Here is a 15,450-nt window from a genome sequence, read left to right on the forward strand (position 1 = left end):
AAGGTTATTCACTTCACTCCTGACAGCGGTTTTAATGTTGTGGCTGATCTGTGTATGTGTTATTGAATTTTTGAAATTTTTGAAAGTGTGTGGTGGGTTAGGGCCAGACACTTAGTGAAGACGGTTAGGATAAAGGAAAATCCTTTGAAAAAAAAGAAAAAAATACGAATGTGTGTGCGTGTGCTTTGTGTGTCTCGCGTGTGTCCCCGTATGACGGCAGGCTACTCAGCGGAGGGCTGGTCTCTGGCGTCATCGCATCTCATGTATAATTAATGAGGAGGCGGCGCCACGGAGAGAAACTGGCTGCTTCTGGTTTCCAGGCATAAATACAAAGCGGAGCCGGTCTGAGGGAAAACAGCACAAAGGAGAGCGGAGCACTCTGAGGTTGTTTTGTTTTTGTTTTTTTGAGAGAAAAACCCCGTGAAGACCAAGAGAGTCAGGTAACGAGTCGCGCTACTAGACAACCACATTGAACTGTTATTCAGCGGTGGGTGATGTGCGAGTGAGGCAAATGTTGAGCGGAGGGACAGGCAGTGTTAGTACATATGGCTGCACATACTGTGACAACAGATTATTTACTGAAGTAGTCCACTTAGCGGCTGCGCACCGCCGCGTCCACACATTAAAGCAGATATGACCCAGTTGTTTTGTTTTGATACGAAAATGATGAAAAAAATTAAAAATAAAAGCAGCCTATACACGCGCGCCGAGGACATGTCAGGTCAGACGAGGTTATTTACACTAGTGTATGATAAACGGTGCGTGGGTTTAACGGGACAAACTGCTCCGTGGAATAATGTGGAAAATGTGCGTGTCTCGCTTTATATTGTCCTGCTTTTAAATTGCGCATCGTGTTGTTTTTTTTTCTCCCACCCCATGTAGATTTCTGTCAGAAGTAAAGTTGTGTGCTTGGTTTCAAACTGCTGCCACTTTGGCATCACAGCTTATACGTGGCAGCAGCAGCAGCATAAAGGCTTTTACTGCACAGCTGTTCCAGGCAGCACAGTATAGGCTGACATGAAACACATCAAAGGGCTCTGGTTTCCTCTGTGACCTTTTTTTCTTTCTTTTAATTTATATTTGATCGCTGTGTTTTTGGCCCCGGTTGCTACCTCAGCCGTCAGACTTTGTTTCATTCACCAACGCTCAGTTATATTCTAATAGTGAAAGCCTGACAAATGTTCAGGATTAAACCTCTACAGCTGGTGTTTCACTTCGTCCACACTTTCAAACGTGTTTACTGTTGTAACTGTTTTACAGAAATGAAAATGTACAACTAAGTTAGAACAACTGGGAAATGGTTCCTTTATTTGTCTATTTCAAGACTTGAGAGTTGAGGGTGAGTTTATTCCTATTTCAGTCTGGATCTCAGTTTTTCCTTCTATGTCCACTTTTGTGTCAGTTTTGATCATTTAGATGTCATCACTGTATCTCTGACTGAATGTATTGTCACTGATTTCAGTCACTGATTTCCTTGTACTACAATAGTCTCTAAGGGCACTGTTCCCTTTATCAAGGGATCCACCGGAGCAGTGTACAGTAGCACAGTGGTGAGGTTAGCGTTTGTGGTACTTCCACTTCATCATCCCGGCTTGGGAAAATCAGAGCTGGGAGAGAAGTGTGGAATGTCTGGCCTTTGGCACAAAGCCTTCTCGCTACACACCGTTTTTTTTTCTTTTTTTTTTTCATTTGGGGATCTAGAAATGCTGGTTTCCATGCTGATACTCACATGGGACCGATAGAGGAAATGCAGACGTCTGTGGACGTAGGTCTTTCCAGCTGTGTCCACACTCACATCTGTCCACACTTAGAGCAAATGGGAGAGGAAAATGGTAAAGATCAGAGGCAAGAGCCCAGACAACGCAGTCATTTCTGCTCAGGCCTGGTCCTGATCTTTAAAGGAAGGTCCACCAGCAGAGTTGCTGTGCTGTAAATTGCAATTTCTAGGTCAGTGTTAGCCCCATCCTCCTCCTCCTCCTCCTCCTCCTCCTCCTCTTCCTCCTCCTCCTCACCCCACCCCACCCCATCCCAAGGCCAGCCCACACATTAATCTGCGGTGGCGGTGTAAAGCGGTGACATGTGGCGGGTGTATTGACCAGCCATGGAATTACAAGCAACCACTGAGGGATGCACAATCTGTTGTGAAGTGATCAAGATACATTCATTTGAAATTATGTTTGTTTTAATTCTGGGAGGAAGAGGATTTTATGTCATTATTCTGAATCTATAACTCTATAATACAGAGCTTTGAAACAAGAAGATGTTGCGTTTTAAATGTTTCACAATTGAGAAACAGAGAGGATTGCATCGCACCGAACTGAAACTATCAAACAGTAAAAACCTACACTGGATTTGTAACTGTACTATCTTTAATAATAGACAGTCGTACACTTTTATGTAACATAACGATTAAAATGAACAGCTCATCAAGAATCCTATGGGTTACGTCACAGACACTTTTCTAATCCAGGGCTTTAAGATATTTAAAAAGTCAAATGCGTCATTTATCCGAACACAACAATACCCGAAACACGCGCGTAACATCCCAGAGGTGCGGCTTTACCATCAGACAGTTTCCTGGGAACGCGTATTTTTTATCAAACCGGACAATCAGGCTCCACGTCTTCCTTTTTCACGTGGTTCTATTTCGCCACACACGACCGTCCTCCAACAACGTTCATCCCAAACAGCAGAAGGAAAGCGTATTGGAAAAGCACAAAAGCATGAGAAAACACATTTGTACTGTTCATACTGCATACATAGCAGCACAGTTTAAGTCTTCAGGCTGACAAACAGCCACAGAAACCAATTTATCCCCCTCTGTCATTTTACCTGAATCTTTTATGAACATGTAATTGTTCTGAATGTAAGTGGAGTGAGCCACCGCCACCCTTTACTGTTCACTGAAGCCCAAGGATGAGTCTGTTCATGTTGACGTTATATCATCTGAACTAGATTTAGGGAATCAGGGAATCATTCTGTCTCGCACCTGGGTTACACTGTTTGTTTTTTTTTGTGGGGGGGGGGGATTTCATACATACCGACTTCACTGGTGAGATTAGTTTCAGAGAAAGAAACTGGAAATGAAACTTGACTTAACTTGCCACTTAACCGAGCAATTCCCTGGGATCCTGTAGCTTTCAGCAGACGTGTGTCCAAAACTAGGACGAATGGTGTTTCATCTGAGTGAGTCAGACACGAGTCTCATCAACGACTGCGCTGCATGAATGGGGAGATTGCTCACACAGCAGTTGTAAATTTCACATTACAATACAGTTATGCCATTAACTGTTAATGGATCAGAAATGTTCATGCAAGACATATTTGTCTCAATCTCAAATTGAGACATTTCACAGTTTTGATGAAATCAGCGCTCGCTGATTAGGAACGAACGCAGGCGGCATTTGTGTAGCGCCAGTCACATCATCTCCTGTGTTACATCTTCCCACCATCATTAAATCTGAGCGGCATCCGACCTACATTCGGGACGGGGGCCTTGAAGTCAGGACAGATGTCACTCGCTGACCCCGCGAGGATTAGCAGGTTTAACCCACATCTGCGCACGAGGCCCGGTGCGGTGAACCGAGGCTCATCGCGACTTACATGACGTCCTGTAGTGCCCTCCACACATTTACCAGAAGTCAGTCGCTCACACACACACACACACACACACACGCACTCATGTTTTCTTGAAGTGGTGGCTTGTGGTTTCCTCTTGCTCAGGTCAGGTGACTCACCCTTGACAACTTCCTTACAGCACAGTTTCTACAAAGCCAAAGTTGAATCAAAGTTAAAAAAAAAAACAAAAAAGATCTCAGAGCATTCTGTGCTTGTTGTACAAACACTGCAGATACTTGGGAAGTGAACGCATGACGTCATACGTTTTCCTGTAACAGAGTGACTCGTAAGCACACATGACGGAGTTGGATATGTAATGAAGTCTTTGTGCTAGACTGTGTATTTCCTACAAAAATGTAAGGACAACAGATCCCACTGATTAGATCGTTCACTCTATTCATAGCTTCTGCTTTATGTTCTGTACATTTTGTTACTGGGTTCAGAGGAATGTCCTCTGTACAGACTCCCACTGTGTTACTCTCACACACAGCTGTCCATACATCCAGAGTTAGCGGAACAAAACCGCCTCAGTGTATCCTTTATTAAGTTTAAACACGGGCGGCTTCCCTATCATCACACGGACTGTAATAAGAAATCCTCCCTGTTTGTCTACTCTCTGAGGGAAATAACAGGGCTGCCTCAATACTTCTAATTTGGCTCAATAAACAGCAACACGCGGCGGGCGGAGAGGACAATGTAAACATGTCATGGAAAGAAGAGTGTGGATTAAGTTGATCACGGCCATAAACACAGCTGTAAACGTGGGTCATATACGGGGGAATGCCGATAAGCGCCACTCGTCGGCTATGAAAGAGGTTTTTGTCGTGAGCTCTCAATTAGCGGCGCGAGGCAGCGGCGCTCCAAAGACACCAAACTACGTGTTCAGACTGTAGGTGTACGGGTCATAAAAGTGGGTTTAAACGGTTAAGTCTAGCCAAACAAACGTAGGTTTTAAAAAAACAAGCCCAGACTTTGCTTCTTGACTTGAGTTTGCCCTGAACTTTTTATTGTACCGCACAAGACGTCCTACCTGCTAGCAGATAGAAGTGGTGGCAGTTTTAGCGAATTAAGATTTGGCAGCCAGCTGTGATAATCACAAGTGCTTAAGTCAAGATCATGCTCTTGATTCTTGAGCATGTCCTTCACTCGACATTAAAACGCATTCACGTCGCCGTTGGTGACATGTCTAACTCGCCTCATTTTGTCCACAGACGCCATTGGAGAGGATTTTGGACGGCATGCAAAGTTGTGAAATTTCCTCAGACAGCACTGATGATCCTCTTAGTAGCGGCTTACGCACTCATCGGCAGCCTCGAATAGTAGTGATTGGTGCCGGCTTGGCTGGCCTTGCTGCAACTAGGGTCCTACTGAGAAACGGCTTCACGGATGTCACGGTCCTAGAGGCGTCAGACCACATCGGCGGGAGAGTTCAGAGTGTTCGGCACGGTGAGAGGATGTTCAGTCATTCTGTTACCCTTGAACTTTGACGAGTTACAGGCAGTTACAGCGTAGCCTGTATTTGGTCAGATGTCTGTTAGACCCACTGTAATGAAACCAGGACTTTCCCACATCTTCTAGTCATTAAATGTACCAGTGAGCGAGTGACCTGGGTTACTCTCTCACCGTCCTATAACCACAGTTTGCCTTATAAACTTAACGCTTAATTGTCAGATATACAGCATATATGAGTGTTATTATACTTATCATATCATTTAGGTTTCTGTATAAAGCCAATATCTCTCCAGTGGCAGTTTTCTTAACATTAGAGACATCTCTTCCTAATGACAATTAAATTGTTGTGCTATTTGACGTATAAACAAAGAATCTTTTGACTAAATGTGCAGAAACAGCACATCTGTTTGTATGCATGAAATCTTATTAACTAGGATTAGTACTGCATGTACCGATCACATTTACTTCTCGTCTGTCTCATCAGTCAGTCTTACTTTTACACAAACGGGTTGAATTCAAACAATTAATCAGACGCTCGTTCCAAGAAAAAAAAACCCTGGTTTCTGAATGAGCGCTTTAGCAGGTCTCGCGCTGGAGACATTTGCTCTTCCCCTGACTTCTGTCTTGATCTTTCTGCTGGCAAGAACAAACACGCAGAGAGCAGCAGCTGCTCGTGGCCTCAAATGTACGCATACTGCACTTTAATGTGATCCGATGACTCTGTTACGCATATGCACGTTGACGTGCCTGTTGTATAATCGCACTGTACGAGTCTGTCGTCGTGTGCGGTTATGCTAAATCTAAAATGCTTAATTCACAGCATTCCCGTGGGCTTCTGCGGCTACGGTGTTTTAATTGAGTTGACCTCCTTCTCGGACTGTCCAGTTACCTAACACTCAAGTGATTGTGCTCGAGCCAGCAGACTTTAGATATTTATTCACTCAGAGCCGTATGTTTTGTAGCATTTTTTTTTTATTTTTTCCCGTCTGAGGCTGATCTGTGTTCCTTTTTCTTTTCCGTAGGACAAGCGACTTTGGAGCTTGGAGCAACCTGGATACATGGCGCCAATGGGAACCCAGTGTACCACCTGGCGGAGGACAACGGGCTGCTGGAGCACACCACAGACAGCGAGAGGAGTGTGGGACGCATCAGCCTGTACACCAAGAATGGTGTGGCTCACTACCAGACCAACGTCGGGAAGAGGATCCCCAAGGACCTGGTGGAGGAGTTCAGCGACCTGTACAACGAGGTGAGGGCGGCGTACGAGCGCACACGCACACATGAGTGCACATTTGCACGCTCGAATGGGGATATGCACGAGCACAGGGATGCTCAGCGTTCAGTCTGCACAGTGTCAGAGTATGGAAGCAGTCGCACGCTGCAGGCTTAACCGCATTATATAAAGTCAGTGCTTTTCATGGAGATCAAAGGGAACCGGTAAAGCTAAATTTGGATGAATGTGCATAAAGCTATGCACGAGGCATTTGCACTTTTATCTGATCGATTTAACCTTAAAAACATGGAGTCCTTGGCTTGGATGCTGCATATGAGTCAGTCAGGGAGTGAGGAATAAAATTGTCTTCTATCTTAAAGCTAGAAAAGAGCATCATATCATGTTCAGTCTCATCTGTTAAAGTGCAACCATCTCGAGCTGATCAAGTGGAGTGATCTCAGAAGCACTTCTGATTTAACAATGAAATCTTCCTCTCACTTCACTGTTTGCTCTGTACGTTTCTAGCCTGTGTTAGAGCACGGCTTTCGTCATTTACTGTATGTAGGTCACGTCTGGAAAAGCAGTTACAAAGGAAGTATATGGCACACACAGAAGGCATTCTCATTCTGTTAGTGGTATTTTTTTTGTTTGTTTTTTTTTTCTTTTTTTTTTTTTTGCATCCTGATTATGACGTGTGATTAATCTTTCTAATGGAATCACACAGCTCCAGAGACACAGTGGCAGGAAAAATGACCTGAAGTCTTCTCATACAAGTCTTTCTTACACCGCGTAAAGTCTCTCCCAAACACATTTGATCGTCATGTATAAAAAAGGTCGACCTGGCACGAGAAGAGCCTAAGATGTAATATAAAATTTGACGTCACGGTTCAGAGTTCTCATCTTTACCTCACTGTGTAATATCATCCAGCTTTGACGGACAATCTGCAGAGTGATGAGGACCAGAGCCGATAGTCAGTAATGCCCCAGATGGTGTCCTCATCTTTCTGGTTGTGATAGCAGAGTGGCTGCTATATGCTACTGCCTCGAGCAAGACTGTATATTAATCTCCTGATTAATCGTGTATTCTATGAAATCAATTCGTGTTGCTTCTTCTTCAAAGAGCTCGGGCTCAAACTGAAAAATACAATGCTCGCTGTCACAGAACAAGTGCAGCCTCTACAGTGCGTGTTGAAAGTCAAGGAGATAGAGTGATTCTTTCGAGTTAATATAATTTAGCTTAGTTGAAGAATGTTTTTACTTGACACATGTTGATGCATAACTGGTGTTACCTTGACTTCGAGGAAAAGGTGTTCAGCTTCACCTGAACACACCACGGTGTCGGCGTAGCAGCCCGCTCCCACTGTGCGCTGCCCGTTCCGCCTGAGGAGATGCACTTGTAGCCTTTGGCATCGTTTATATTTGAATGTGCTGTGACTTGTGACGCCTCTCCTTCTCCCTCGTGTTTACCACCGAAAAGTATCGAACTGATCAACCCTGAAAAGGTGAAAGGTCAAAGAGGTTCTTTTTTTTATTGTCATTTCATTTCAAGGAGTCGCGTTACATGGTGAGACTAGAGGACGTTCCTTCAGGACCGACATACAAGACACTACGTACGACATAAGGGTCTGAGCATAAAGTTAAATAAAGCTTACGCAGACAATGAAGGTCGTGCAAACAGTACCAACAACGCGGACAAACAAACAAACAGATCTGCCCTGAACTGGGCAGAACTGGTTTCTTTTTGTTTCACCACACTCAGCTGTCTTTACATCCTTCTTTTTCTTCCTTCTCCTCTCAGTGACGCTTTCGTCTGTTGTCCTCCTTTTAGGTGTACGAGCTGACTCAGGAGTTCTTCCAGAACGGGAAGCCGGTTTGCGCCGAGAGCCAGAACAGTGTTGGCGTTTTTACACGAGACGTGGTGCGCAAGAAGATCATGTTGGATCCGGATGACTCTGAGAGCACCAAGAGGCTCAAACTGTCCATGCTTCAACAGTACCTCAAGGTGTGTGTGTCTGTCTGTTGGCAGTATATCACATTGGAAAGGTTCATTTTGGTGGTAGTATGCTTTGAGTGATCATCAGGTGTGGAAAAGTGGTGTGGAAGTTGCTGGTTTACAAAAGTCAGTGTGATGCGTTTGCCTGCTGGCCCCAATCATCATAATAAGACAATAAATAGATGTGAATTAAATACTGACATCCAGTGACAAGTAATCAGGTTTAGCTTGTTTTAGCGAGTACATAGCGACTCACTGATAGAGGAGATCAGCACGGCTTGTTCACACTAACATATTTGACAGCCGGAGGTGCTGCTCCTTGAGACCTCAGTTGACGCTGACGTACTGTAATTTACAAGCAACGCACTCCAAATGCCTCCACCCACACACACAGCAAATAAAGCGTGTTGTGAAATGCGGCAGAGAAGGGCGGCGACACATTAGCCACCGGGTACCTGCTACCACGCTGGTTCATGAGCTAATGAGCTACAGTTCCCTTTTTTAAATTTGCTTTTTTAAACAGGTGTCCTCTGAATAAACAAGTCCCCGGCATGTTAAATTAGCTAAATGACGCTTGCTCCGGGGCTGTAGCTGCAGAGATGATTTGTTGACACGGAGCAGGGGTTTCACAGGCTGCTCAGAGTTCATTTGCACTAGCGATGGGTGCAGCAGCTAATGCGGTCCAGTTAATAAGCAGGTTACGCTCCATTCGTTGACGCGCTGCTGACCGGATTCTCGTCACGTTTCAGGTGGAGAGTTGTGAGAGCAGCTCTCCCAGTATGGATGAGGTGTCTCTGAGTGAGTTTGGGGAGTGGACGGAGATTCCCGGTGCACATTATGTCATTCCCGAGGGTTTTATGAAGATCGTGGAGCTCCTGGCCCAGGACATCCCTTCCAACACCATCTGCCTTAGCAAAGCTGTCCGCTGCATCCACTGGAACTACTCCGCCCAGCACCACGAGGTGATCACCAAGAGCAGCGACACCAACCAGGACAACAACCACAACGACAACAACCACGGCTGCAGACCTCGCGACGACCCCCTGATCCTGGGTCACCCCATCTGCGTGGAGTGCGAGGACGAGGAGTGGATCACGGCCGACCATGTGATCATCACAACCTCCCTCGGCGTGCTGAAGCAGAACCACGAGGCCATGTTCTCGCCCTCTCTGCCCGAGGACAAGGTGCTGGCCATCGAGAAGCTGGGCATCAGCACCACGGATAAGATCTTCTTAGAGTTCGAGGAGCCGTTCTGGAGCCCGGAGTGCAACAGCATCCAGTTCGTGTGGGAGGATGAGGCGCAACTGGAGCAGCTGGCCTACCCGGAGGAGCTGTGGTACAAGAAAATCTGCAGCTTCGACGTCCTCTACCCACCTGAGCGCTACGGCCACATGCTGAGCGGCTGGATCTGTGGGCAAGAGGCGCTGTACATGGAGCGCTGTGATGACGAAACAGTGGCTGAGACCTGCACTGATCTGCTGAGGCGCTTCACAGGTCAGGGCACGCACACACGCACAACGAGAGTGTTTCAAATGTCACACATCGTAAACGCACTTTACAGCATAGATGGTTTATAGAGGATTAGACCTTTGTTTTACATTAACGTTGCATTTTACCTATTTTGTTTAAACGAAAAAAAGATTTGTAGGGACAAACTGTTATAAACACAAATCTGATCTTAAATTCTGTTCATTTTCTGACGATAAAACAGAGACATCAAGTCGACCTAAGCGCCATGAAAAATGGTTTATTCAAATCAAACACAAGAGCCTCGGGAGGCTGAGACTGTCAGCTCAGTGATTCATACAAATCAGGACTCGGGTTGGGTCACTGTGCTTCATAAAAAGGAAATGATATAAGTTTGAGCTTGACGTAAGCAGCTGTTTCCGAATGAAAACAAAAAATTACAACTGAGTGACTCAGGTTTCTGGTGGTGTGTTCAGTGAGCTACGGTAAAACTGGTTGATTGTGTGTGACCAAGCCCTCCCCTACCCCTCCCCCTACCCCTCCCTCTCCTTCTTGTGGCACAATCGCAGGCATAAATGAGATGAGCATTGTGCAACAGGGGGAAAAAACTTGCAACATCAAGTGATTACAAGGTGAAGTGTAAGGTGTGGGTTGCTTTCTGTTTCAGCAATAGATTAGAAGTCCCAGAAATAGTGTCTGTGGAGACAGTAACTGTCACTTCGAGATGAGGTCAGTGGACTTCGTATAGATACAAACTCTAGGGAGGCTAACCCACACATTCCTCATGTGGGTCAGAGAAGTTTAATCCCCTCAACTGTTGATTAATTGCATATAGACTAGCTGGTGCCCCTCCGCTCACAGAAGGTCACGACTTGATTAGCGTTGACAGATCGGGGCGTCCCGGCAAAAGGCTCGGGCCCACAGCTGACACGTTTCAGGAGAAACTGTGATGTGCGATGTGCGATGTGCGGGCAGTATTACTAGTAGCCTGGGAATGTCAGCGTCAGACTTTCAGCTGCTTCGGTGCAGATTTAAATATCGCGCTGAGCCACCGGGTCCTCAGGGGATCAATTCTGCTGACTTCTGTGATCTCCTCACATTTCATGTAGCGCCACCCCCAGGTCAAGTCGTCCACGTATCCTCAAAAAAACTCTAAATATCAAAAAATCCTCACCTAAATGTTTCTCATGGTCTTCAGGTGATAGTTTGTAATAAAATAGTTCCTCTGACATTTCATCTAGTGCCATCCTCAGGACGGAAATATTATTTTTAAATATTCAGTTCATGGTCAAACACATAAATCTCTAATCCGATGATATTATCCGTCATTCTGAGCTATAGTTTCTATTTGCTGCTAATCATGCTAACGGGGTAAACGTTATATCTGCTCACCTTGTTAGCGTTAGCGTAGTGAGCGTGCTAGCAGACATGCTAAAAGAGATGCTAATGTGGCTATAGACACTGTCATAAAGGTTTGAATGTCTCCACTCACCGTCCACGTCCGCTGACTGTCTTCCCGTCCGCCTCTCCGTCCACAGGGAACCCTGACATTCCAAAGCCGCGGCGTGTCCTGCGCTCCTCGTGGGGCAGCAACCCGTACATCCGAGGCTCCTACTCCTTCACCCGGGTCGGATCCAGCGGCGAGGACTGCGAGAGGCTGGCCATGCCCCTGCCTTACGCCAACAGCACCAAGGCTCCAGTAAGAGAACCACAAGACTAAACAAAGCACAGAGGGCGGACACAATCGCAACAAGGACACACAACAGCTACACTATAACTGATTGTCAGGCCGAATGCACTGCCTCTCACGTGAATTTTGTCCACCAACACAAGTCTGACTTTAAAACCACAGACACCACTCATCACGTTACAGTGTAGTGTTCTGCTGGGACACATGTGTTCATGATGTTACTGACAGGTATCCACCAAAGGCACCAGCCGTCCCCAACAGGACAGCGCAGCTAAAAAGCATAAAAAAATAGCCCAAGATGTTGATCCGACATCACAAACTAATCTGACACAGAGGCCCCTGTAGGACCCGTACCATCAAAAGGCTCCCAGGACCAACATCCTAGAGCTCGACATCACTGGGGACCTACACGATGTGATCGGTGTATGAAAACAACTCTATTCCCATGCTATGAGACTGACTTGTGCTAAAAATACTTCTTTATTAGCATCGTGAAAGTTTTATAAGAAGTTCCCTGGGGAACTATGCCTTTCATTTGGGGGAAAATTAGTTCCTTGACAATTATTCTGACATTAGCTTTCTGCTGCGACATGTAGAGTATTTTTTCCTGGAACAACTTTATTGCTTCGTTATTTTATGCCTCGCGCTGTATGCTCAATTTCCCCTCATTTCATTTGAAAGAAATTAAAATTTGCAGTTTTCAGGAGGTTTATTGCTCTCAAATATTGTATTATTTTAGTCGTATTGCACGCACGCCATTCGCTGAACTCTTCCACGGCTGTAGAAATCGGGGACGTAGCTACTGTACCTCCCCAGCTGTACCGTCGCCGTCGCTGCACGTTAGTTTATTTACAATCGCTGCCGAACCCGGACAGCATCTGGCTAATGTGGCAGTGTCATCACTGCCATTTCACACCCCGGCATAATGTAGAGCAGCTGGTGTCAGGAGGGTTATGAATGCTGATTCCAGGTCTGCAGAATAGGCTCTGCAACCTGATGCGAGCTGGGTGAAGGGGAGCGGGGGACGAGGAGTGCGGGGGTGGGGGGCGGGGGGGTGGGGGCTCTGTATGCTCACTTGACACCGCCGAAGGAACGGCATGACCCTTCTGCCGAGGCTGTCAAAACGAAATCACAAGCCCTCAGGGAAGTCACTGTAGCCTCCTACATGAGGAGCGCTAACAAGGGAATCAGAAATAGAAAACGGCGCTGCAGAAGATGGGCCAAAAATATGTCAGGATGACATTGACGGATGTTGTTTTGAGTCTGGTTTTCATCTGTCAAATCTCTTTTCATTTCCCCTCGCCTCATTGTCCTTCTCTTCTCTCCCCTCTCCTCTCCTCTCCTCTCCTCTCTGCGCAGCCCCTACAGGTCCTGTTTGCCGGAGAGGCCACCCACAGAAAATACTATTCCACTACCCATGGTGCTTTGCTGTCAGGACAGAGAGAGGCCACTCTCCTGGCAGAGATGTACCGGGATTTACATAAGGCGGAAACCACAAAGCCTAATATATAAAATAAACCTGAACCTCTGACTAGTGAACGAATACAAAAACTGTTGAGTTAAAGCTTTTTATCTCGATGATTAAGTTATACTTAAAGGCATAGCTCGGGCATTATTATTACGCTGATAACAAATGAGTATTGTTTCTATTGTACTGTAGATTTGAATCATGCTAAATTTTATTTGAGTTGTACTGTTCAGATGTTGCCAATGGTGCTGTCATTTCTCGTCTTTATCATTCTGCCGGTATGTTGTTCATTTTTTAAAAATCAGTAATTTAATGTTTATAATAACAGCATCTGTAATTTAACTTGTTTTTGTAAAGTGCCTTCTGTACGTACTGCTATGTTATTTCAGAAATAATGGAAATACTAAACAAAAAATTAAGAAAATTTTAACAAAATAAAAGTTCTATCATAACCCAACGATGCCAGTTCGGGCTCCTTCATTCGATACCGGAGCGGTTGGACATGAGATCTCTGCTCTTTATCCACGTCTCTGATAGAGAACGTTTTCCTGGAACGTGCAGCCACTGGCCTTTTCCATCTCGTTTTTTTTTTTTTTTTTCCATACTATCATCTGTGAGAGGAAGCAGAAAGAGAGTGCACATGGAAAGAAAAGTAAAAAGTAAAAAAGCTCCAGAGCTGCGCCAAAGTGACAGATGGTGTTAGACAGAACTCAACCCAGCCCTCACTTCTGCTGGTCGTCTCTGTGAGCGACTCTCAGAGCCTGACACAGACCACGGGAACTTTCAATTAGCGGCAGAAAATCTCAGCACATGAGCAAACTCTAGTCACATGGTTGTGTAATCATAACTGAATATCCTCGACTACTGCTGATTAATGTGACTAAAAGTGGAGCATTGGATATTAGATTAGGATCTGTGAAAGCGCCGTTATTACATATTTTTAGATGCTTTATTATATTAAAATACCCACAATGCAGTCACAACACAAGCCCTGTATTTAAACTTTATATAAGTATTAACTATCTGCACTGTACAAGTGATTTTTGAGTATCATTTTTTAAAATTAATTATGCACCATACGGGCAGTATGTCCCCTAATGTAAAACGACGGAGGTGCGGCCTAATGACAAAATAAAGCCTGATAAGTGGAATAAAGGACACAGGACATTTTCTGGACGTGGACTTGCTGACAGATTTGGATGTCGAGCAGCGTCAGACGGTGGATGGTGGACAGAGAGACGTGCAGTGGCAACAAAGCTCTAGATTTCTTACATTTCTGAAGATAGATGCAGATAACCACTGCTATAAAACCCCTTTAAGTTAGGGTTAAAAATGTTTCTGGGGTGGGTGGGAACCTGCAGACTGGGCCCAACTGAAATTTGTCCGTGTCCTGTTTTCTCAATTAGCCCTAAGATTTGACTGTCATCTGGAAAAGTTGACGTCTCCCAGATCTGTACGACATTTAGCATTTGGTGGGAGCCCAGACAGAAGTCCACGGAGGACACTGACTGTATAGAAACTAGGTAGATACTGATATCTGTCTGTGTTTGAGACGTATTGTAGTCATCAAAAAAATAATAACTACAACTAACTGAACTAGATCAGACTGGGGCGTTGTGCACCTTTTGGACGCAGGGTGTGTAACTTCAAAGGTCAAAGTTGAACAAACACGACCAGCAAGTCAGTTGCAGGGTGCAGAGACTGAAAACACATTCCTGAAGGCCTCTATTAATCTCTACTGCAGCAGCCTGTTTGACTCGTCAGTTTAGAAGAGGCACGGATGGAATTAAAAAGCTAAACAATGCATCAAGTCGCCCATTAGCCTGCTCCAGGGATCCAGCACGCGCAATACCATCTCAGGGAAATCACTTCTACACGACTGCACGACATAAAACACTCCCGCAACAGCTTTATCGCGTGCTGCGGCTCAGCAAATCAACTTTTCTTCCGCCGCGAAAAGCATTCCTCGAAGTCTGAACCGAAAGGAGCAGCGTCGGACCCTCGCCATCTTGTTTTGTGCGCGGGGGCTGTGTGAACATGTTGTAACTTCCTGCAAAACCTGCCGCGTCTTAACCTCAGCAAAGCTTCAATCAACCACAAGTGAAAGAAAGAGAAAGAAAAAAAGACATGAAAAGAAAGTGTGTGAAAACACTAAGTTGCTTTATCTCTGTTTCGATAATGTGCAGCACAGAGCACATTTACAAAGGGCTCTATCAATTAACAATAATGAGTTTATTTCCATATATGCTGCAGATTTCTTAGTCATCGTGGTTTAAAGAAAAATGAAAGCCTGTTCGAATCTGAGAATCCCACTTAAACTTTGATGCATGTTATATACGTTATATATACGGACACTGAAAATGACCTTTCATTCTTTTCAGTGAATAAGTCTGTTATGACTTCAGTCGTCCCGGGGGCGTGTTGTGGTAATCCAAGATGTAACAGGAGCTCCGTCTCCATCTGACTCCTCAAAGTGTCAAGGACACAAACAGACGAGCCGGCCAACGGCTCCACCTGATCAGAGCCAATCGGAGGTCACGTTACATGTG

The 15,450-nt window shown here is 45.3% G+C and overlaps 1 protein-coding gene across 1 annotated transcript; it reads left to right on the forward strand.

Moving 5' to 3' along the window:
- The first annotated feature begins 275 nt into the window (after window positions 1–275).
- smox (spermine oxidase) lies at window positions 276–13,358 on the forward strand. Its single transcript, XM_047578693.1, has 7 exons — window positions 276–440; window positions 4,830–5,064; window positions 6,093–6,319; window positions 8,112–8,285; window positions 9,026–9,770; window positions 11,282–11,442; window positions 12,793–13,358. Exons 2-7 carry the CDS (start codon window positions 4,857–4,859, stop codon window positions 12,943–12,945), a joined length of 1,668 nt encoding a protein of 555 aa, XP_047434649.1. The 5' UTR covers window positions 276–440; window positions 4,830–4,856; the 3' UTR covers window positions 12,946–13,358.
- Window positions 13,359–15,450: the final 2,092 nt, after the last annotated feature.

This window comes from Mugil cephalus, chromosome 2, assembly GCF_022458985.1.
Source record: "Mugil cephalus isolate CIBA_MC_2020 chromosome 2, CIBA_Mcephalus_1.1, whole genome shotgun sequence".
Taxonomy (NCBI): Eukaryota; Metazoa; Chordata; class Actinopteri; order Mugiliformes; family Mugilidae; genus Mugil; species Mugil cephalus.